At 46.5% G+C, this 22045-nt stretch overlaps 1 protein-coding gene and 1 non-coding gene across 2 annotated transcripts in view; one reads left to right on the top strand and one right to left on the bottom strand.

Moving 5' to 3' along the window:
• Nucleotides 1-22045, top strand: part of LOC149327935 (uncharacterized) — a 36090-nt gene that overhangs the window by 10188 nt on the left and 3857 nt on the right. Inside the window, exons 4-10 of the mRNA XM_089563132.1 lie at nt 1304-1398; nt 3313-3479; nt 5196-5296; nt 7866-7961; nt 13377-13483; nt 17954-18089; nt 19871-19931. Coding sequence (XP_089419258.1) covers nt 1304-1398; nt 3313-3479; nt 5196-5296; nt 7866-7961; nt 13377-13483; nt 17954-18089; nt 19871-19931 — 763 coding nt within the window. The remainder of the gene's footprint in view (nt 1-1303; nt 1399-3312; nt 3480-5195; nt 5297-7865; nt 7962-13376; nt 13484-17953; nt 18090-19870; nt 19932-22045) is intronic.
• On the bottom strand, nt 21216-21289 carry TRNAT-GGU (transfer RNA threonine (anticodon GGU)). Its single transcript has one exon. It is a non-coding gene; the product is annotated as a tRNA-Thr (tRNA).

Raw genomic sequence — 22045 nt, 5'->3', positions numbered from 1 at the left:
ACCTGCCCATCAATTGGCTATGAGTCATCACACTGTCTCCCGTACCCATTGGTGGAATCTCAGAACAGTGCAGAAATGAGCCTGTGTTTATAAATGCTGGCTACATCCCATACATTGGGTCACAATTAGTTGATGTAGAGGACTGGAGGCATACCGGTCCTAATTCTGGTTCATTGGCACTGTTTTGCATTGAACCATAACAGGCCATCAGTGCATGTACAGTGGTAGCCATGCTCCCTGATTATGGATAACTTGCCATCATGCACTGACTGTTCTTAGTGTCCCTCAAATTTGACATGGTCAAGCTCTTGTACAAGGCAGCTTAACATGCTCACTGCATTCTGGATCACCAGTGGCTCATATTGCATATTCTTGCTGGGTTGCTAATACTGAGTCATGTGATGAAGCCGTAGGGCAGGTCTGATTTTCAGAGATAGTGAACAGCACGTATGTCAGGTCACTATTGCCGTCTCATGGTGCTTCAAGAAGCTGGCTTCAACAGTGTCTCACTGGTAGGGTAGATCACGCCGCAGCCTAGAAAATTGAAGGCTGGTCCACTTTTGGGCCATGATGCACGAGGGATTAGGGCTCCAAAAATTGCTGCCAGAGTGAATGTGTTGATAGCTGACCAATCTGCAGCTATCTGCTGCCAGCATAAAGGCCTCAGCAACAGGCTGGCTCTTGCTTAGAAGAGGGCTTTTATTAAGGCGAAAGCCTGTAATGGATCATGCTGTAGTCCATTAACAAAGGGTGTCACACGCGTTTAATTCCAAAACTAAAAAAGATAGAAGAGAACCAATGGTTGCTTCAGAGAGAGGAGGTAAAAATAAACATAGAAGACAAGTTTGATGAGTGTAGATTAGTTAGTTAATTAATTATAGGCAAAAATGTCGAAATAGCGTGGACGTCGATATAGCCACTGGAACGGTGTGACGTCACATCCACCGGAAGTCGTCACAGCATGGTGAAAATTGTCACAGAATAATCGGAAAAAAACGTCGGATCTGTGTCAAATTAGGTGGAAAAATGTGTAATTAAGTGCAATTAATCCTTAAGATCACCGAAAGATGTATAATTTTTGTATCGATATAGCCCTGGGAACGGTGTGAAGTCACACACTCCGGAAGTCTTCATGGCATAGTGTCCTCGGCTTTCGCCTCTCAACACTTTAGTTGCCAAAGTGTCCTCGCAATTTTTGTTTGTAGTTTGTTTGCTATGAATTAATTGAGCATCGTTTTGTGGTGTGTAAGTGTAGTTGGCCATCACAAGTGTGGGTTTGTTCCTCCCTTTGGCTTTGCACCAGGAACACCCTCGAAACCTGATCCCCGAGCTGTGTCGCCAATTCTACCATCTAGGGTGGGTCACCGGCACGGGTGGAGGTGTCAGCATCCGGCATGGGTAAGTGACTGCATTGCGGATCTACTAGTTAAACAATCGCATTTGTCATGGTGATAGTTAATGCTCATGAAATAATGCCAAAGGATGCTTGGTCTGTTGAAACATTTAAAAAGCTCGCTGTACGGTAAAAACATTCCCATAAAGATTAATAAAAGATGGTAGTGCACACGCAGTACTGCTAGACTGGATTAATTCATTGGCAATCATTCTCATGGAGTAACAATATTGGCCCCTCATTAAAGTGACACTAAGCGTATTGAAGTTGGCCTGTGTAGATGGTTTACCGCATTCTTATGGCAGTGGTGCTGATTTCACTGAAGACCGATTCATTATGATGTAGAAAGGTGAAAAAATGGAATACAGTGGTCACTACCATTGGTCAATTTTCCAAGCTAACTGCAATGTTCAAGGGGTCTTTTTTTCCCCTCTCTCACTGAGGCAAGGCTGTGCTGCCATTCATTCCCAAACAGCGATCACGATGTCCTGATCGGCCCTAACATCACGACTATGAAGCAAGTGTGAGGAAACAAAGTGTCCCAATCTTTAAAGCCAATCTTCTCCAGCTGGAAATGGAAACGTGTTAATCTGGGCTTTGGATGTAATTAAGTGCTTGGTTCATGTAGCTCAGTTTCTGTTGTAAATTAAAGGTTTGCGGAGAGCCGGAATCTTTACATGTGTTGTGGTGGAGACAGCAGTCCAGCAGTTGGGAGCACAGTGATAGGCTTCTGTGGCGGCGATAGCAGCAGGCGGGCTTGGTGGTCGTTAAAAAACAGGACCTCCATTACTTTTGGCCCCGCTCAATTTAAAGACAGCATCCAACATTTGCGATAAGGGCAGGGAAGATCGACACTCGTTTCGAACAACTTGGAAACAGCATGGTGTGATTATGAATCTTTGGGACTACTTGGCCCCCTTGCCTAACAAATAAAGTGATAAGCCCATGTGCAGCGGACAGTTGCAACAGTTTGATAAATGTTGAGAAATAATTGCTTTTTGGATTAGTTCTGTTTCGAAGCAGTGTTGTTTGGTCACTTGGAAGTACCATAGCTATCATTTGGGCTTGAAATTTTGACAGCAAACTTTCTGTTCACTGTTTGTTTAATCATTTCAGGTGCCTCTTGTTATTCCTGGGCAGTTTTTATTTATTTATTTATTTTTTCCAGTCTGAGTACTCTCTACAGGCCTTGAGAAAGCTGATTAGTCAGGTTTACGACATAGAGCATAGATGATTGGTTTTTCACAGGCAGATAAAAAAATTTCGAACAAAAGGTCACAATGGCTGTAAACTGTAACACCAAAATGCCAGGATTTGTTAGGTGAGTGTACCCAAGGGATGGGAAGGTCATATATTTTCTTTCGAAGATTGACATGTCACTAGGCACATTAAAAAAAAAAAAAATCACGACTGGTAACAAAATCCGCTTGCGTGAAAATGACAGAGGATATGCAGCCAAGCTTACTAATTTGAGCAGCAGTGATTATTACTTTGGTAGTGAATATTGTTAGGAGGAGACCAAAATTTTCCTGAAGCAAAGGAATCACTATTCGGTGTAGCACACTTAAATGTAAAGTTGCAAATACACAGTGTATAGAATAACGTTCATGATTTTGCATCTGTCATAGGGCAGACAATATAGGGTAGGTGCCAAAGCATCTGCCCTGTGACAGATGCCTTTGCACCCTGATAGCATCTGCCATAATAGGGCAGATGCCATTTGGTGCTTGCAGGTGAAGACTTGCCAGCTGTGCAAAAATAAGTGACTGGATTTGGGCGTGCCTGTATCTTCCTTTTAGGTATCTTATGTAGAGGGGGGGGGGGTTTCGGGTGGGTGCATTTGGGAGTTTGGTGTCAGCTTTCCTCTGACCGAAGTCTTAGTCTGGTCTTCACTTTCGTTTGTCCCCTGGTTGGTGCAGGTCGGAGATCTACATAGCCCCGTCGGGGGTGCAGAAGGAGCGCATCGCCCCGGAGGACCTGTTTGTGCAGGACCTGGAGGAGCGCTTCCTCTCGGGGCCTCCCCCCCACAAGAAGCTGCGCAAGAGCGAGTGCACCCCTCTCTTCATGAACGCCTATGCACTGCGCGGTGAGTGGGGCTCATCATGGTCTCGATCAATGGTTACTGTGGAATGTCAGTGATAATGAATCTCATGGGACTGCAGGCAGTATCTCTACTACGCAAAGTTTATATATTACCAGAAGCAAACAAAATCCGTGTGTGGAAGAATGGAAGATGTGTCCACGAGAATGCATGTATACGGTTGACGGGTTATATTGAATGGTTTGGTTTATTGATTTATGGGGGTTTAACTTCGGAAGAGGGCGGAGTGGGTGAGGGAACAAACGCGGGTTAATGACATTCTAGTCGAAATCAAGAGGAAGAAGTGGGCTTGGGCAGGGCATGTAATGCAAAGGCAAGATAACTGCTGGTCCTTAAGGGTAACGGAGTGGATTCCAAGAGAAAGCAAACGTAGCAAGGGGACGGCAGAAAGTTGGATGGGCGGATGAGGTTAAGAAGTTTGCGGGGATACGGTGGCCGCAGCTGGCAAAGGACAGGGTTAATTGGAGAGACATGGGAGGGGCCTTTGCCCTGCAGTGGGTGTAGTCAGGCTGATGATGATGATGATGATGATGATGAACTTCCCAAAGCGACTCACGCTATAAGGGATGCCGTAGTGGAGGGCTCCGGAAATCTCGACCCCCTGGGGTTCTTCAACGCGCACTGACATCACACAGTGCACGGGCCTCTAGAATTTCGCCTCTGTCGAAAGTTATATTGAATGCCACTAATTCTTATGTATTGCAGAACCATTTGTAAAATTTTCAAAATAAGAGAGATGGCTGAATTCTCATTCAGAATATCTTTTCACGACTGTATAAGGGGATGGGCTAAGTCTGGTTAAGGCATTGCTCACCTACATAATTTCTGCTTTTTTATGGCACAAGCCTGTAATGGAAACGTGTATAGAATGCTCCAGTTGACTCTCATTAAAGAGAGGACTTATGTCATGAAAAGATTTTTCATGTAATAAGCTGTGGCAGTTCTGTATTGCAGAATTGTGTGCTTCAGGGAGAAGGTGATGAACAGTAGGTGAAAGCTTTGCATACTCCACTTGCCTGCTTGTCTGCGCTCAGTTTGCATTGAAAAATGTGCGCTGTATTTATTTAGTACTTCGACTGATCTCTGATATACATAAGGCAATCTTTTACACCACTGATTTTGGTTCAACATTTTCACTGTCTTTAAGTTTGCTCAGAAGCTGACCCCAACATCACAGCTGCAGCCCCAAACCACAGTGGACACATTTTAAATGAGGTACAACTGAAGAAAGCTCCTGTGCGGAGTGTTCAGCAAATGTCATGTAAACTCTAGGTTGTTCAATGCTAGTTCCGATACCTGCATTACACCATGGCTCATACCCTGGTTGCAGCTCAGTATGCAGTGGAAACTGTTCAGATGGTCTCTGAGGACAAACTGAAGTAGACTTGCAGGGTTTGATTTCTGTGTTGTAATGAAAAGACGCTACTCTCACCAAAAACAGAGCATTTTTAAACTAGAAGAGGCCAGAAAATGAAATGTGGCTATTGCCTCCACCGACCATGTTCGCAAAGTGCATTGACCAATATTAATGGCTTTCGCACTTGAGCAAACATCACCATAGCCACAAAGAGGCAGTTTATTTTTGCTGAAAACAAGAATTAGGTGGAGTCGTCTTCAATGTCCTTTTAACCTGCAATTCCTGCCCGGCAGTATGGATTCTTCAACATGTTGACGTCGACGTTCTTCCGCTGACGTGTCCAGGTGCGGGAGCGGTGATCCACACGCACTCCAAGGCAGCTGTGCTGGCCACCTTGCTCTACCCGGGACCCGAATTCCGCATCACCCACCAGGAGATGATCAAGGTCTGAGTGAAGTTCGCGGTGCTGTATTTTGTTTACCGCATCCGGTCGCGTTAGTGGAATGCCCATTACGTCCTTTTTCTTGGGCCCTCCGCACAACCGCACAGAAAGGTGTCAGTCAACCCAGCGGGTGAAGGGGGGGAATGGCGGGGGATTACGGGAGACGTCAAACTCCCCTCTTGGACGGAGTCGTTAGGCCGCATCACAGTGCGTGGGCTTTTGTGCCATGTCTGCAGTGGCGTGCTTTGACGTAATGTCACGCTAGCTGCAGGCATGAGGAGCGACGATAAGAAACAGATGAGTTGAAGTGGCTTTCCTGGAGCTTGGGTCAACCGGACGTTGAAGTAATCTGCATCATGGGAAAGTGGGAGTGTTCGCGAAGCTCGCAGCAGGAAAGCAAAATCGTGATGGTGGAAAGTGTACATACGATATGTGTACGGTGTCACGATGAGCTACCTTCTTTCCCAATCATTGATTGGTTGTGTTTTCCTTTCCCCAATCAGTTATTGGGTGGAGGTTTGTACAGTACCTGATTGGTTATTCCTCCCACTGAGGGCGGGGATATAGGGTTTAAAACCCGCTGTTTCGGCAGGACCGAGGGCTGGTTTCGTCACTTAGAAGTACGAGCCAGTCAAGTGTAAATATGTTTTCTCCTCGCTTGTATCTTCCTTTGTGCTTTTAATTGTTATAAAAGTTTGACCCCTCCAGAAGTGTCCTCTTGCAATGTGATTGAGCAATTCGAATCTGCAAGACGTCAAGAATCCTACAACAATCATCTACAACAGCAATTCCTCTCTACAAGATCTTAAGAGAGGATTTTAACTGTCTGCCTGCTTTATTTCCAGTCAGGTGCAGTTTTAAGTTTGCAATGAAGCTCCGCTCACATTCAGGACTGCCACACACTGCTCCTCGATGACAAAGAAACAGTCCGCCTTTGAAACACTTATTGTTACCTAAACAAGTGGCTAATCGCGAGTTTGAATTTCAAGTGCGCGAAATTTTATGCCTCTGCTTTGTGCAATGCGGTGGAATGTCGTAGCATTGATTTCATTTACTACTGTGATTGGTTAGCGTAGTAATGCAGCACTGTGCAGGTCATGTGCTGTTGTTCCCAACTGCCATTTTTGTTTTGTACGGCAAGAGGCGTTACCGTAAAAGGTCGTGAATTCGACCCCCGTTAATTCGGAAATCCAGATAGATCGAACTGCCTCTGTGGGCCTTACCAGTGCCCACGTAAGCCTATAGCATCATGTGCTGACTAATTCGAACACTACTGGTCTCGCACCAGTTAATTCAAATGGACTGCCAAACGGCGACAGTGTCCAGGTATGATAGGTGTGGTGAGCAATCGTCCAGATAGCCTTCTCAAGCCTGAATTCCACGCTGCAGAGACGCTGGCACTCTTCTGTGCCCAGAACAGCAGACCTAAGAACAAATGGTTGGCCTCGTCTCCAAAAACAGCCCGAATGCATAGTTTCGGTTTGACTTTTCTGAGCTCCTTGCTAGATCGCAGCGACAGCGGCTCAACTAACCAGGATTAGCCAGCCAACCGACCGCAGCTATGCACCGTTTTGGATGCTAATTTGCGCATCGATCGTCTATGCTTTCCCCTTTTTACTCTTACTGCTTCGGTGCTGTTAAGCAGTGCGACGAAACTGTGTGCTTGTCACATGCGGTTAACTGTTTGTGCGGTCAAGCCTCCTCACAGGCACAGCTTTAAAATTTTCACCAGCGCTGCGACTAGGAACAAGAACAGAGAAGGGAAAACAAGGACAAGCGCTTGTCCTTGTTTTCCCTTCTCTGTTCTTGTTCCTAGTCGCAGCGCTGGTGAAAATTTTAAAGCTGTACCAACTAGCTGCCACTTAAGTTGTGAGATGAATGAAGCATCTACCATATCGCACCACAAAGAAGCCTCTTATCATTGTGGAGTATTTCTGCTTCGATGCTCCAAACAGTCTGCTCCCAATAAAGCACTGATGGAAATGAGGAAGGTAGTCGTCATTGCATTGCTCTCATCTCAGAAACAGGCAACTATTTGCCCAGCCTTTCACCCAACAAATCTACCACAGCGCAAAAAGTGCTTGCCAGTTTTTTGGGGCTGATTAGATAATTCGAACTTTTGGATAATTTACAGTTTATGGTTTATGGGGGTTTAACGTCCCAAAGCAACTCAGGCTATGAGTGAGGCTGTAGGGAAGGGCTCCAGATAATTTTGACCACCCGGGGTTCTTTAATGTCCACTGGCATGGCACAGTATACGGGCCTCTAGAATTTCTCCTCCAAAGAAATTCCAGCCGCCGCGGCCGGGATCGAACCCACGTCTTCCGGGTCAGCAGCCGAGCGCCGCAACCACTGAGCCACCACGGCGGCAACATTTTCTCTGGTCCCTTGGTTCGAATTAACGAGCCTTTACTTTAGTGGCAGCCCACCTTACATCGTGTAATTCAAGCCACTATTAGTTGTCTTGCCTTGCCTTGGCATGGAGCCGTAGTGGATTGCTGCCAAGCCAAGATTAAGAAGAGACGCGAGAACATCATTTTGTTTATGCTTTTTTTATCTTGTCTTTTTGCAGGGCATCAAGAAGGGCCAGTCTGGTGTGAGCTACCGGTACGACGAAGAGCTGGTGGTGCCCATCATCGAGAACACGCCTTTCGAGCGGGACCTCAAGGTGCGTGGTCTCTCCCTGAATGTTCTTCCTTCCTACCCTCGGTGCTGTATCTTACCGGTACTCACCCATGGGGCAGAAACGTGGAGGCTGACAAAGAGGGTGCAGCTTGAGTTAGGGACAACGCAGCGAGCTATGGAAAGAAAAATGATAGGTGTAACGTTAACAGACAGGAAGAGGGCGGAGTGGGTGAGGGAACAAACGCAGGTTAATGACATCCTGGTCGAAATCAAGAGGAAGAAGTGGGCTTGGGAAGGGCATGCAATGCGAAGGCAAGACGACCGCTGGTCCTCAAGGGTGACGGAGTGGATTCCAAGAGAAGGCAAGCCTAGCAGGGGGCAGCAAAAAGTGAGGTAGGATGAGGTTAAGAAGTCTGCGGGAATACGGTGGCCGCAACTGGCGAAGGACAGAGTCAGTTGGAGAGACATGGGTGAGGCCTTTGCCCTGCAGTGGGCGTAGGCAGGCTGATGATGATCCTCGGTGCTAGGAGGGGACTTGAATAACCTGGTGGCAAACCTTTGTGGGTCTGACTGGAGCACGCAGGCAACGCATGTATGAAAGTGCTTAAGCCCTGTTTCGTATGTGTTTCTTATGGCCCATGCCCACATGGGAATGCTCTTTATATACTGGAAGTTAACATGGGAGTTACCTCGTTTGAACTCCCTTTTAGTGGGTTCCCAATGTTGTTATCCTCGGGCATGCCGTTGACTTTCAAAGGGTTCTAGCTCAATTCCTGAGGAACACGGCAAGTCATTACTTGTGTCTATTTCTGTTTCACACGAATCCAAGTAAAGGAAAGAAGATGCATAGCCCGCTAAAAAAAATGGCCAAATTCGGTCAATAATGACTGGCTTTAGCGTGAAACAGTCTCCACTTAGCTGTTACAGTACGGTTAGTTATCGAATAAAAACGGATGCAGGAAATGGGAAATTTGTAGGCATGCGTGAATTTAGGTGATTAAGAAAGCCCAAAAAGCGCTCCAATGGTTATGAGCCTTCTGCGGAACCCAGTTTGAGGAACCCTGATGGAGGTAATGGGCGTGTTTCTCGAGAACCATGGCTGGGCCATCAGTGGTGAGCGTGTTGAGAAAAGAAAGAAAACCCACTGGATCTCTGTCCATCTAGTAGGCAGATTCTAGCAACAGCTGGGTTGGCGGAAAACGCTGATGCCGTTTAGTGTGCTTATGAACTATAAGTAGCAGCGTAAAAGTTCTTTGTGCTGCCACACTCGCATTAGTGCCACATGTAAACTCCACTAAATGCCCAGAATGGTGACGTAGCTGCTGCATGCAGTAAGGTGTCACGGGGTATGGGGGTGCACGGACGATGACGAAGACGGCATGATTTCACCAAACCTGCCTTGTACAACTCTTGCTGTCAAAAAAAGGAAGAGGATTCTTTGTAAATATTTTGTCTTTTCTTTTTGCTCCCCTTCTGGTGTGATACTTCTTTCTTATCCTTTCTCCGTCTTGTGTGTTCTCCTTTCTGTTGTAAACCTCACTACTGTTGTGTCCTGCCTTCCTTACACGCTGCATCTATGCTTATCTAGTGTACCATCATGCTCAATATGGGCTGCAATGCACAAATCCCAGTGGGCATTGAAGATCCCTTGGATGTCCTAGGGACATGTGGGACGTCCTGCGGACGTCCACTGGATTCTCAGTGCCTGTTGAGAAGTGTGCTAGAGGCTCAGTTCTTGAAGCAGCATGAGCCCAGCCATGCTGGAAATTGATGCTGTTAGTTGTCGATGCAAGGAACAAAGCACACTGAATGTTTGTACAAGTTCAGTGCACTGTGACATGCATTGATTTACTTGAAAACCTCAGCTGCTTAACTCCGGAGGCATTGTAGGTCATACTGAGCACAATAGTTCCTGTGCACTTAATGTCTATGTTTGCAGTTGGGGTGTCCACACGCAGTTTTCTTTGCGAGCATCGGAGCAATCCCAGACTGAGGTTGTCTTAAAAAGAAGAGCGCGCATGCCTTTAGAAGAATGAAACATAGCAGTGCAAAAGCATATCGAAAAGAGAAAGTGAAGAAAAGAAACACTGGGAAGGAACTGTCTGGTGCATATTTGTTAATGCAAAACTATTAGATGGCTCATCGGCACAAAAACCTGGCATCGCCCAAAAAGTGCCGGCATTGTGAACCCACAATTGGTCAGAACGGTGCGATGTCATCAAAAGTGGGAAAATGCTAAATCTAAACCAAGAATAGTTATTACTGATTCTCATAACTGCACCAACTACAAAGGAATAGAATACAATTAGAGTAGAATTGGAATGGAATTGAATAGAATTACGATCCGATTGAAGTAGAATTGCAATGCCTTCGCGTTACTCGCGCACACTTTCTTTAAGCGCCCCCATAATCTTTTTTTTTCACGCGTAGCATACCCGACCAGGTAGGTACAAGACCAGGTGCTACTGTCACTGCTGGCCGTGACTGTCATTGTGATCAGCATTTCATAGCATTAAGGGGACAACGGGGATAAACTGAAGTGGGCTTCCATCAGTGGACTACAGAAGTCTTACGGAAAGCACTCCGCTTTATCTTAACTCTTTCGCTACCGCGCCATAGGCGATCGTTCGCATAGGATCGATTCAAATCGCCCGCCAAAAAAACGCTGATTTCGGAGCGTTGCGGACGTGCGGCGCCATCTAGCGTGGTCTTCAACGACTACTCTTCTGATTTCAGTGGTTGTTTGGGTGTTTCGACATGAGGGGGCGCCGTGAAAAATGAAACTTTGAACGGGGTGAGCAGCGTCGGAACGCGAAAATGGCGTCCGCTTCGTCGCACGCTCCTCGAACACGAAAACCCATACCAAGCACTTCGGCCGCTCCTGATGCCGTTTTTCGCGATGAAAGCAGTGGTGAGGAGTCAGACAACGATGTGCAAATGTCGGATTTCAGTTCCGACAGCGAGACTTCGCTGCAGAGGCCTGGAACATCAGCGCATACTCGCACGTAAGTTTCGTTTTCGTTCACTCTTTGTTTTCTGCGGTGCATGGGGTTTGTAATTGATGACAGTGGTTTATTTTTGTGCTTCAGGGTCTTCACAACATATGGCCAAGACAGTTTGCCGAATGCGCAAGGTCGAGTCGCGTTTCAACCAAGGAGACAACCAGGAGTCCATATCGGCGCATCGCTGCGGAGTGGCGCTCGGCGCTTCGCTCGACCTCTAGACTTCTTGATGTTTTTCACGGCGGAGGTGATGAAGACCCTCTGTGAAAGCACTAACAAGTACGCATGGATGAAGATTTTGGACAAGCCAACATACTCTCGGCGTGACGGCTCATGGGAAGAGGTGACTCCACTGGAGATGCTGAAGTTTATTGGAATCATCATATACATGGGAATTGTTGACGTGCCGCGACTACATCTCTATTGGAATACAGGAGCGATCTATTCTGGCCTTCTTCCATCAAAAATAATGTCCCGAAATCGGTTTTTCGCTTTGCTTGCTTTGTTTCATGTAGCGGACCCGGAGGATTCAGGAGCAGCTGCATCTTTTGGCAAGACATGGAAAGTGTCCTGGCTTTTGAAGCACATCAATGAAACGTCAGTAAATTTTTTTCAAACAAAACGTGACCTCTCCGTTGATGAACGAATGGTCAAATCTAAAGGAAGATCCGGAATTCGACAGTATATGAGAGATAAAGTGACGAAGTGGGGTTATAAATTGTGGGTATTGGCTGACTCCGAAACAGGGTACACCCTACAGTTTTCTGTCTACACTGGCAAACGTGAGGTAGCAGGACCGCATGGTCTAGCTTTTGATGTAGTCAGCAAACTATGCGTGGAGTACCTTGACCAGGGCTATCGGGTTTACATGGACAATTTCTACACGTCAACCAAACTCTTCGAACACCTTCTTGAGCGGAAAACTCTGGCATGTGGCACAACCAGAAAAGACCGCCGCTGCTTCCCATCCGAGTTGAAGGACATCACGTGGTAGAGGCGAGCCGAGCGAGGAGACGTCCGGTGGCTTCGGGATGGCAACATTCTGTACATGCAATGGAAGGACCGGCGTGCTGTGAGCCTTATGAGCACCATACACACAGCTAACCAGCATGTTCCCGCTAAACGAAGGCAGAAACAAGGAGACATGTGGACCGTGACAATCATCAAGAAGCCTCTCCTGATCCATGAATATAATGCTGGAATGTTGGGCGTTGACAAATCTGATCAGATAATTGGCACATACAACGTCTTGAGAAAATGCGTGCGCTGGTGGAAAACTCTATTTTTCTACTGTGTTGACATCACTTGCGTGAACAGTGTTATTCTGTACCAAGCACACCGAAGAGATCATCCGGATGTTCCAGAGCTCGCCCAACACGCCAAATTTGATCAGCTGGCTTTCAGAGAGCAGCTCATGCAACAAATCTTCGAGTATGATGAAGTAAAAGAAGGCCACGCCCCCTGTTCTCCCATACAATCAATCCGTCACCAACCGGAAAAAACGAAGGAACTGCAAGGTCTGCTATCAGAGCAGAAAATGTGAACAAAAAACGAACGTTGTGTGGAGTACCTGTAAAGTAAACCTCTGCTTTACGTCATCACGTGATTGCTTCGCAAAGTGGCACCGCAGTCATGACCCCTAACTTGACCGGCCGTAGAAAAAGCAAAAAATTTTTCTCAGAACTGAAACTCGGAGGAATGAAAGATACAGACATGCGAAACAATTTGTATATTTCAGTTTTCCTGTAATCAAGTTCCGGCCAAGTGCAGCCGGTAATTTGTGTTTTTTGTATATACTTTTTTCGTGTTTTTGCCGTATTTGACTAATAAATACTCAAGTACCTTTGCACATATGACTCTTTTGTTTATTTCATTCAGAAGTGCAACTAATAAGCTACATTTTCATGTATTGTAATGCGCGCTAGGTTTGTTATTTCTTGTAAAAAAAAAATTTTTGTCAGTGCACTCCAAATCGGCCATTTTTCCGCGGTAGCGAAAGAGTTAAAACGGAGCTTTCCTGAGCTATAGAAGAGGTCAGAAAAGGCAATGCAATACTGTCACCACCAGCCCTTATTTGCAAGCACGCTACTGTGATCCTGAGGCTGTCTTTCATGCCAAGATCTCTGAGGCTAGGCTACTCTGCCATTCACTCACAAACATTGATCACGAAGTCCTTTCCATTCTTCAGGTCATGAGTTTGAATCAACTTGCAGGCAAAAAGAATGTGTCCAATTTTCAGATGCAGTTCTGTCATCAATGAATGCATTGTTTGGTGCCAAACAATATATTTGCTGAAATTTGTACGGAATTCGCACAGTAGCCTGGATTCAGCATTGTTGTAGACATGGCATCGAGTTGTCTTCTTGAAGAGATCTTGCTCGAGCCGTTCTCAGACCTCTCAGCGTTCTCGAGGGCTGAGGTTGGTCTGCTCCCCGGTTCTTGCGTGGTGTGCACAGGCGAGCATGCGGGCGGCCATGGAGCAGTATCCGGACACCTGTGCTGTGCTGGTGCGGAGGCACGGCGTGTACGTGTGGGGGGACTCCTGGCAGCGTGCCAAGACCATGTGAGTGGTATACGTGCAGCTGGGCAAACACTGGCTGGCCAAAATGTATCTGCTTGTCTGTTTTGTTTTCCTTTTCACTTTCCTAATTGGGAGCACGTGGAAACGGGAAAAAGAAAGGGTTTAGTATGGGACTGCTGAAGCAGCTCTTCTCGGAGTGTATGGCGGTACCAGGTTTTCAGGTTCACTGTGAACGTAACAAGTGAAAGGAGTAGGCATGTGCAAATATTCGATAATTTCGAATCTTCTGCGCTTGAAATTCACTAAACAGGCACGACAGCACCAACACAAAGGGGAGTGAACACGAGACACATGGAAATATGGGTGCCTTTTTCCGATGCCTGATGCGGGGTGGTATTCAGTGGGGCTTTCAGACCCCCAAGGGGTTTGGCGAGCTCGAGATTGGGAGCAAAAAGGCCTTAAGATTCCTTACACCAAGCTGATGCTTAAACATTTGCATTACTCACTCTAACTGTCCTGCATGCAAGTTTTTTTATCCTCTCATAAAAAACACACACCTGGCCATCAGGGTTAGTGTTCAGCATGTTCGTTTTATCCCAATGCGATTGGCTGGTGCCGTCGAATATTGCAAAATTGTCAGATTGCATCATGATACAGTGAACAACTTGAAGCGAACGATGCTAAACACCTGTGTCACGAAAGCAGCTGTCCATGAGTTTTGTTGATGAATGGATGCCTGCTGGGCGGGCAAAAAAAAATCTGTTGCAACTTCTTTTTCCCTGCATAATGAACCCTCCCCCAAATTGATGTCAACTTTTCTGGAAAAAAAGTGGGTTCATTACATGAGTAAATACAATTTCTTTCTTTTTTGGAGGCACTTCTGTTAACGTTAACTTCTGATTAGACGAAGAAATTTTCTGGTCCCTTCAAGTTTGTATTAAAGAGACTCTAAGTATGCATTAACCTGTTCTAGAACTAAGTTCTTTATAGTAGTCACCATGACAGCTCTGAATAGTATCCAGTGGTTGGATAGAAACAAACCAATGCCATTCATGTTCGGCGTGCTGGTTTGTTTAGGCTGTTTTTGGCTCTTAGTGGATTTTGCGACACCAGAGACCTTGTTCCCTACAAGTGCGGCAACAGTACCAGCTATGAACGTGGCAAAGAATGTCAGTGACGGCAAAGATACTAAGATGTGAATGCTTCTGAAATGAAGTACGCATTTTCACTCATTGTTGGCCCGTCATTGCGATCTGTGTATTGTACTGAATTGTGAAGTATTTGAATAGCTTTTTCCAAGCAAGCTTTCGATTGAAAATAGAATTTACTTCAATATTAGGCTTGCTTTATTGCTGCTTCATTTCGTGTTTTTACTGATTGTTGCTACGCCTAGTGCCATCTGTCGGAACGCATGCTCACTACTCAATGATCATGAAATTGGCCAAGTGACAGCAGTGCGTATGGATGTCTTGGGGAGCACTGAGACTGCCCCTGTGGCAGGGGTATCACAGACATCAGATCTCGTGTCTTATATCCCTGTCACACGGGCACTTTCGATGCTCATTGAACACGATCTGCATCGAGATTTTCGAGCATGCTTGAAACATCCGGTGCCACACGGGCATTTTCAATGCTCCTTGAGAAGTTTCCCTCATGTGTGTTAGGTGGCGCCAAACGTTCCTCCAACAGCCATAACAAGGTGATGTCCAGCAACAGTGTGCAGTCGGGGGCAGCGGCAGCCAAATCCGTAGCCAGACATGTGATGCACCTCTGTACCTCTACTGTTGTGCGATGGAACCCAAGGGTCCACAACGCCTCTGCGATTTCTGCGTCGACTACGGCGTTTCTCTTCTGGCGCCGCAAGCTATCTAGGCGGTCTAGCCAGCAGTCGATGAGAGCGGCTGTCTCGCGCTCGCTTCACAGTTTGCGCGTCGACAAGCAGGAGGACGCCATCTTTGTTGTTTACACTGACGGCGAAGCTTGCAGCGTGGTGTCGAGAGTACCATATTTACTCGCATAATAGGCGCACGTTTTTTCCAGAAAATCCGGCTCAAAGTTCGGGGTGCGCCTATTACGCGGAGTAAAATTTCCGGAAATTTTTCGACTTGCAAAATTGAACATACCGCATAAACGCACCCGCGTACGGGCCGCATTCTGTTTTCCCGAAGGAAATAATTTTAAAAAATGTCCGTGTAAGGCCGCACCCAAACTTTCCACGATCCACGCGGGAATAGTCTTCGAAATGCACGCGCCGTGGCCTCCGCAATCGGCTCCGGCTGCGAGCAACGCGCGCTTGGTCGCGGAGGGCACACACGCGCACAGGAGCTTCCAGTTGCCGCCCACGGACGGCGCCCAAGGTCAAGCTTATCATCATCATCAACTTTTTCGTCCACCGTGAGCTTTCGCTATCCATATCGACATCAGCATCACCAGCTCGTTTTTTTATGGCTGTCGGAGGGCTGGTTTCTATTGTAGCGTTAGCGCGTTAGTTTATCGTAGTTGTGGCTTTCGTGTGCTGTCGCCGAGCGTTGCTATTTTAGCATGACGGACAAGCGCCTTAATAGCTACACGGCTGGGAGTTAGATCTCGAACACGGCAAGCGTGCGGCAGGCCGGAAATTCGATGTGGCCGAGAAGTGCGGCAGTTGCGACTGCGGCGCGCCTAGATTTTCGTATGCGACCCCTATCGTCGCGGTTTTCGGGCTCCTAAGTCGGGAAGGTTTCCGGCTGATGAAGCTTTCCAAACAGACGTTTAAAGTGAGCATCCCTGAAAACTGTGGGCGGCTGTTCCACGCGATGTCGTTGTACGTGCTGTGGGTCTGCAGCATCTGTGACGGCAGCAGCACTAGTGAGGAGTAGTAATAAGTTCAGCAAAAACTTCGTTAAAATAAAGATTTTGGGGGTGGGGAGGCGTTGGCTTGCAATCGTGTAAATACAGTACTGATCACAGTGCCAAGTTCGGGGCGCGCCTATTATGCGCGGAAATAAAAAAATCCGATTTTTCGCGACCGAACTGGGGGTGCGCCTATTATGCGAGTGCGCCTATTATGCGAGTAAATACGGTATTTATAAATATGTTTGCATATAAGCAGGCATAGTGCCTGAAAATGTTCTGTCTTGCATTTTAATCAATTACAACAACAACAGTTGTAGTTTTGTTTAGTTAACTAGTGTTTATTTTTATAGCTTCGTGAGAGCGAGAGTGCTTTTGATTGAGCTTGGAACCTCAAGCACTCTTGAGGGGCCGGCATTGAGTCAAGCAGGATTGAGATCGATTGCGCTTGAAAGTGGCCGTGTGACAACCGTCAATCTGCATTGAGTTCGATGAGCATTGACTCAATGAGGATCGAAAGTGTCTGTGTGACAGAGGTATTATAAAGCTTGCTACCTGACTCAAGGTGGACACGTCCTGTTACAACGGATAACGTGATCAGCTCTTTTTGCCGACACATGGTGAAACAAACAACACGCATTGATGTGTTCCGCCTCACCTTGTTCTAAAAAAAAAAAAAAAATGAAACAACGCTATGAGGTGACGCTCTGCTGCATAGGTAGAGAGTGTAAGTGCACTGTGTATTATATACTTGGGCCTAGTCTCTGCAGCCAAGTGGCGGTTGAATTTCTTTGGAGGAGAAATTCCAGAGGCCCGTGTACTGTGCGATGTCAGTGCACGCTAAAGGACCCCCGGTGGTCGAAATTTCCGGAGCCCTCCACTACAGCGTCTCTCATAGCCTTAGTCGCTTTGGGACGTTAAACCACAATAAACCAAATGTTGAGACAGAAATAAAACGATGGTGCTGTGCTGCAACTCTACTACTGCATTGTGTAGCTGCAATGCTGAGAGGCTTGTTTCATGCACAGACAAAATTGGCATTGGAACTCTCATGCACGAGCACAGCATCCATGTTTAATTTCTAGCATAGCAGACGTGAATTCTTCAGCACACGAGGGAAGGTACAAAGAGGGGCTCTTTGTGACATACATCATTCCTCCAAGACCAGAGCTGCTTTCTTAACTCAATCAACATATAAACAAGTTTTCTACCCTGCACAGCTGCTTTTTATTCCACAGTGTGCCGCACCTTTGCATGCTGTTGTTGTGAATGGGTGTGCTGTAATCATATTTTCCCCCTGTCCTTCTTTCTGTTCATGCAGAAATACTACGTATTCTGTTGACCTTTATTCTGTTGTGCAGAAATACTACTTGTGCATGCAAAAAAAAAAAGAGTTTCCTTTTATGCATGTATTTACATGCCTTGTCTTTCCGTGTACCTTGCGTTGTTACAAGTGTATAAAGTAACCATTATAGTTGCTACCAAACTGCCTCTTTGTAAGGGTGGCGAGGCTTGTCAAGCGGTCGTAGTGACTGCTTTTTTCTTGCCGCACTCAGTTTTTTTGTAAAGAACGCTGAAATAAAGTGATTGATTGATTTATTCTCTTTGACTAAAGCTAGCCCGGACCCTGTCCAGACGAACTTACTTGTGTTGGTCTTGGGGTGGTGGTGTTGGTCGCAGGTGTGAGTGCTACGACTACCTCTTTGATGTGGCGGTACAGATGAAGCAGCTTGGGCTCGACCCGACACTGCCGCCTTCATCGCCGATGCAGCAACAGCCCAGCGGAGCAGCCACCGCACTAGCTGAAGCTGTCCAGGCAAGTCTCTTTCTCACAGCACCGTTCAGTAGGAGTATGCGCAGTGAAGCATCAGTTCAGTTAAACCTCAGTTCAGTTAAACCTTAATTCCAGTACAACCTCAATTCAGCTAAACCACAATTCAGTACAACCTCATTTCAGTTAAACCTCAGTTCAGTAACATCTCAGTTGAGTTAAACTTTAATTCCAGTGCAACCTCAGCTCAGTTAAACCTCAATTCAGTTAAACCTTAATTCCAGCACAACCTCAATTCAGCTAAACCACAATTCAGTACAACCTCATTTCAGTTAAACCTCAGTTCAGTAACATCTCAGTTGAGTTAAACTTTAATTCCAGTGCAACCTCAGCTCAGTTAAACCTCAATTCAGTTAAACCTTAATTCCAGCACAACCTCAACTCAGCTAAACCACAATTCAGTACAACCTCAGTTCAGTTAAACCTCAATTCAGTTACATCTCAGTCCAGTTAAACCTGGATATAGCGAACCTCCACAGAGGAAATCCCTTGATGTTACGAAGTTTGTCATTTTCCCAATGTCAACCCTACTGGAGCACATTTATTTGTGACCTCCACATAACAAAGGTGTTGCGTCAGTTGACCCTTATATAACAAACTCACTTTGCTGAAGAAGCATAGCTTGTTGAGCCAGTTGGGTCATGGTAAGTAGAAAATCAGTGAAAAGGACGCGTTCACAAAGAGGAGAAGTACAGCGGACAACGCTGGACTGAGTACCTGTCAGCTAATGCTGCATCATTTGAAATTTAGCCAGAGCAAGCGAAGTTTCATGACGGTAAAACACGTGCCGCTATCCGAGGAACATCTACAGTTGCAAGAAGCGAACGCAGTTGACACTCTTAGGGCACTTCAAAAATGCCGAAAATGGTACTACCCATCTGAACAACAAACCAGATGCGCCCACACAAGCGGTTGGGAAAAAGAAAGCGAATCTAACAGGCCAACGTTCCGGGATTGGTTTGCGCAGTTACAGCACCTGAGCCAAAATCCGACATTGCAACATCATCACCAGAAACTGTGCTACTCGTAGCATAGAAAATATTTGCAGCTGATGCAGTAGAATTCCGTGGCAAGGTTTTTCTGAGCACGCGCCGTCCACGCGCCCGAAGCCATGCTCAGAGCATCCTCGCCGTACCCTCCGCTTCAAGGCCATTTCAGAAATTCACGCGTCATGAGAAAATTTCAGTCTACACAGAAACCGAAACTGTAGTCTCTGAAGAACAAACTAGATGGCGCCACATCACCATAATGTCTATAATGAGGAGCTTTGGTTCACACAAACTGACTGGAAGCAGGAAACTGAATGCACAGGCCAGCATTCGGAGATCTCGTTGCGCAATTTGAGCTTCCAAACAATACCTGATGATACAGCGTCATCGTCAGGGTCCGTGCTTATCGATGCATCAAAAATATGTTTGCAAACGCAGCAGAATTGCATGCCACGGGGTTTTCCTGTTGTTGACAGCTTGTTTGGAGCACCCGACGCCACACCCCCAACTTCAAGCACATCTCAAAAATTGACGCTTTTTGACAATAAACTAAGCATGAAATTTAAGTTCAGTGTGTGAACAACAAACCAAATGACTCAGCAAGTCTGTAGCGGCCGTGGTCGCGCTGCCGTAGCACTTCGAATTTTTCGATCACCGGTGATCGAAGCATAGTGGCGTAGTAACGAAAGAGTTAAAGCATTGTTCTCTGCCTGTGGCACTGTGCCCACCTCAGATCTCTCTGCCCGTGATGGCTCAGTTGCCGACTCTGGTTTGCAGGTTGCCACGGCAACGGAAGGGGAGCCATCGGCACCAGTGGACCCACCTGCTACCCTCGCTGGTGAGTGCACAGTGCTGCAGTGGCCACTCCATGTTGGAGCATTGTTTAATCTGCCCTGTCCAAGCTCTTTGCTTCTGGAGCATCAATTTTTTTGCATTATGCTTCGACCAATGCAGTAGACACTCATTAAGTGGAACCTGAAGGGGCAAGAGGTTTCTGTTTGAATTAGTATCAGAAGCTTGCCTTGAAGTGATCCAAAATGAAATCTGATTAGATGTATGGATGCCTATGCCATTTCTCTATTTGAATGTAGCTGTAATCATTCAGCCCCACCACGGTGGCTCAGTTGTTAGGCTGCTCGACTGCTGTGCCAAAGGATGCAGGTTCAATCTCAACTGTGGTGGCATATGTCGATGGAGGCAAAATGCAAGGCACTTGTGTTTTGTGCGATGTTGGTGCACATCCAAGAACCGCAAGGGGTCACAAATAAACAATTAGGCCACAGTCGTGCACCATAGCTCCCCTCATAACTCATATGTTGCTTTGGGACATTAAATCTTATACATATTAGTACCATACCATACTTATATATACTTGTTAGCACTACGTAAAAAATGGGTGAAATCTACTGATTCGTTACTTCAACCACGAGTCTCCAAGTGGTTGTGTGGCGAAGAAAAAAGAAAGTTACCAGTGATGTGCTTGCATCCCAGTTGAGTAAACTACTTCAGTTAGGACTTATAACCAACTGGAGAAAATGTCTCAATTTTCCGAAAGTCAAATTATCAAATGTCCCATCAAACCGCCCCTGTGAAGCTACTTGCAACCCCAAAGAATGCCCCAAACATGCAGCCCCACTGAGTAGTGTTTCAGTGGTTATGGTGCTTGGCTGCTCACCCGAATGACGTGGGTTCGATCCCTGCCGCGGTGGCCGAATTTCAATGGAGGCGGAATTCTAGAGGCCCGTGTGCTGTGCGATGCCAGTGCACGTTAAAGAACCCCAGGTGGTGGAAATTTCCGGAGCCCACCATTGCTGCATCCCTGTCTAGTCCATGTGCAGGTTCAGGTCATTAAATCGCACATACCATCGAGTCATTAAAGGGGCTCTGAAAGGGGGCTCTAATAAAATCGCGGTATTCCTGGGATGGTAAAGCACCCTGCTTCACGGATATTGTACAGCAAAAATTTTTTTGATGCACTTCATAGAAGGCGAGTTATCTGTAGTCAAACCTTGAATTTCAGTAAGGGAGTAATTACTCATTGGCATCCACCCGAGCGCAGCCATACAGCTACAAAGGAAAGCTATACAGCTTTCTCAGAAACCTCGTAGTTAAAGAAAAATTCGTCCTGGTCCGGGGTTCGAACCCGGGACCACCGCTTCACCGGAGCAGTCGCTCTACCAATTGAGCTAACCAGGACGGCAAGCTTATGGTAGGGCGAGAGCGAATTGATCAATAACTCGAAGTGGGAACTGTGTTGGTCAAATGTTTTAGGGGAATCCCCCAAGGTGAAGTAGATTGGTAATAAGCCGTATGGCTGCGCTTTGCAGCCGTAAGGCTGCGCTCGGGTGGATGTCAGTGAGTAATTACTCCCTTATTACAAATCTACTCCACCTGAAGTTTCTGAGAAAGCTGTGTAGCTTTCCTTTGTAGCCGTATGGCTGTGCTCGGGTGGATGTCAATGAGTAATTACTCCCTTATTACAAATCTACTCCACCTTGGGGGATTCCTCTAAAACATTTGGCCACCTTGAATTTCAGCGTCTTCGCATCTTTCCCTCTCCTCTCGTCACTTTCTGCACGCTGGATGGTCGGCACTGCTCCGCTGTCCCCACCTTGGAAGACAGGGCGTCCTGACAAACCGGAGCTACGCCGTGTATTGGCTACATCTATGGTAGCTGCCTGTCGTCTGAAAGAATCTAACCAATAGCAGCCACCTCTCAACTTGTATACACAGGTTGCGAGTGACAGAGGAGGGTGCGAGCATGAAAAAGTTACCCGGAAAGGGCTCGCCAACTTTTGTGTGTGATTGTGGGTCCTCTGTTGCATGTAGAAATGTATTATTTGGCTCAGGTGTTGGTGACAACACAGTGCAGTGATTGAGCAAGTTGACGTGCTCTCCCTAGAAAGATGTTTCAGAGCCCCTTTAAAGGGACTATGAAATAAATTTATTGAG

The sequence above is a fragment of the Amblyomma mixtum genome, chromosome 10 (genome assembly GCF_055824585.1).
Source record: "Amblyomma mixtum isolate Tamu chromosome 10, ASM5582458v1, whole genome shotgun sequence".
Taxonomy (NCBI): Eukaryota; Metazoa; Arthropoda; class Arachnida; order Ixodida; family Ixodidae; genus Amblyomma; species Amblyomma mixtum.
This window is presented reverse-complemented; position numbering and strand designations above follow the sequence as displayed.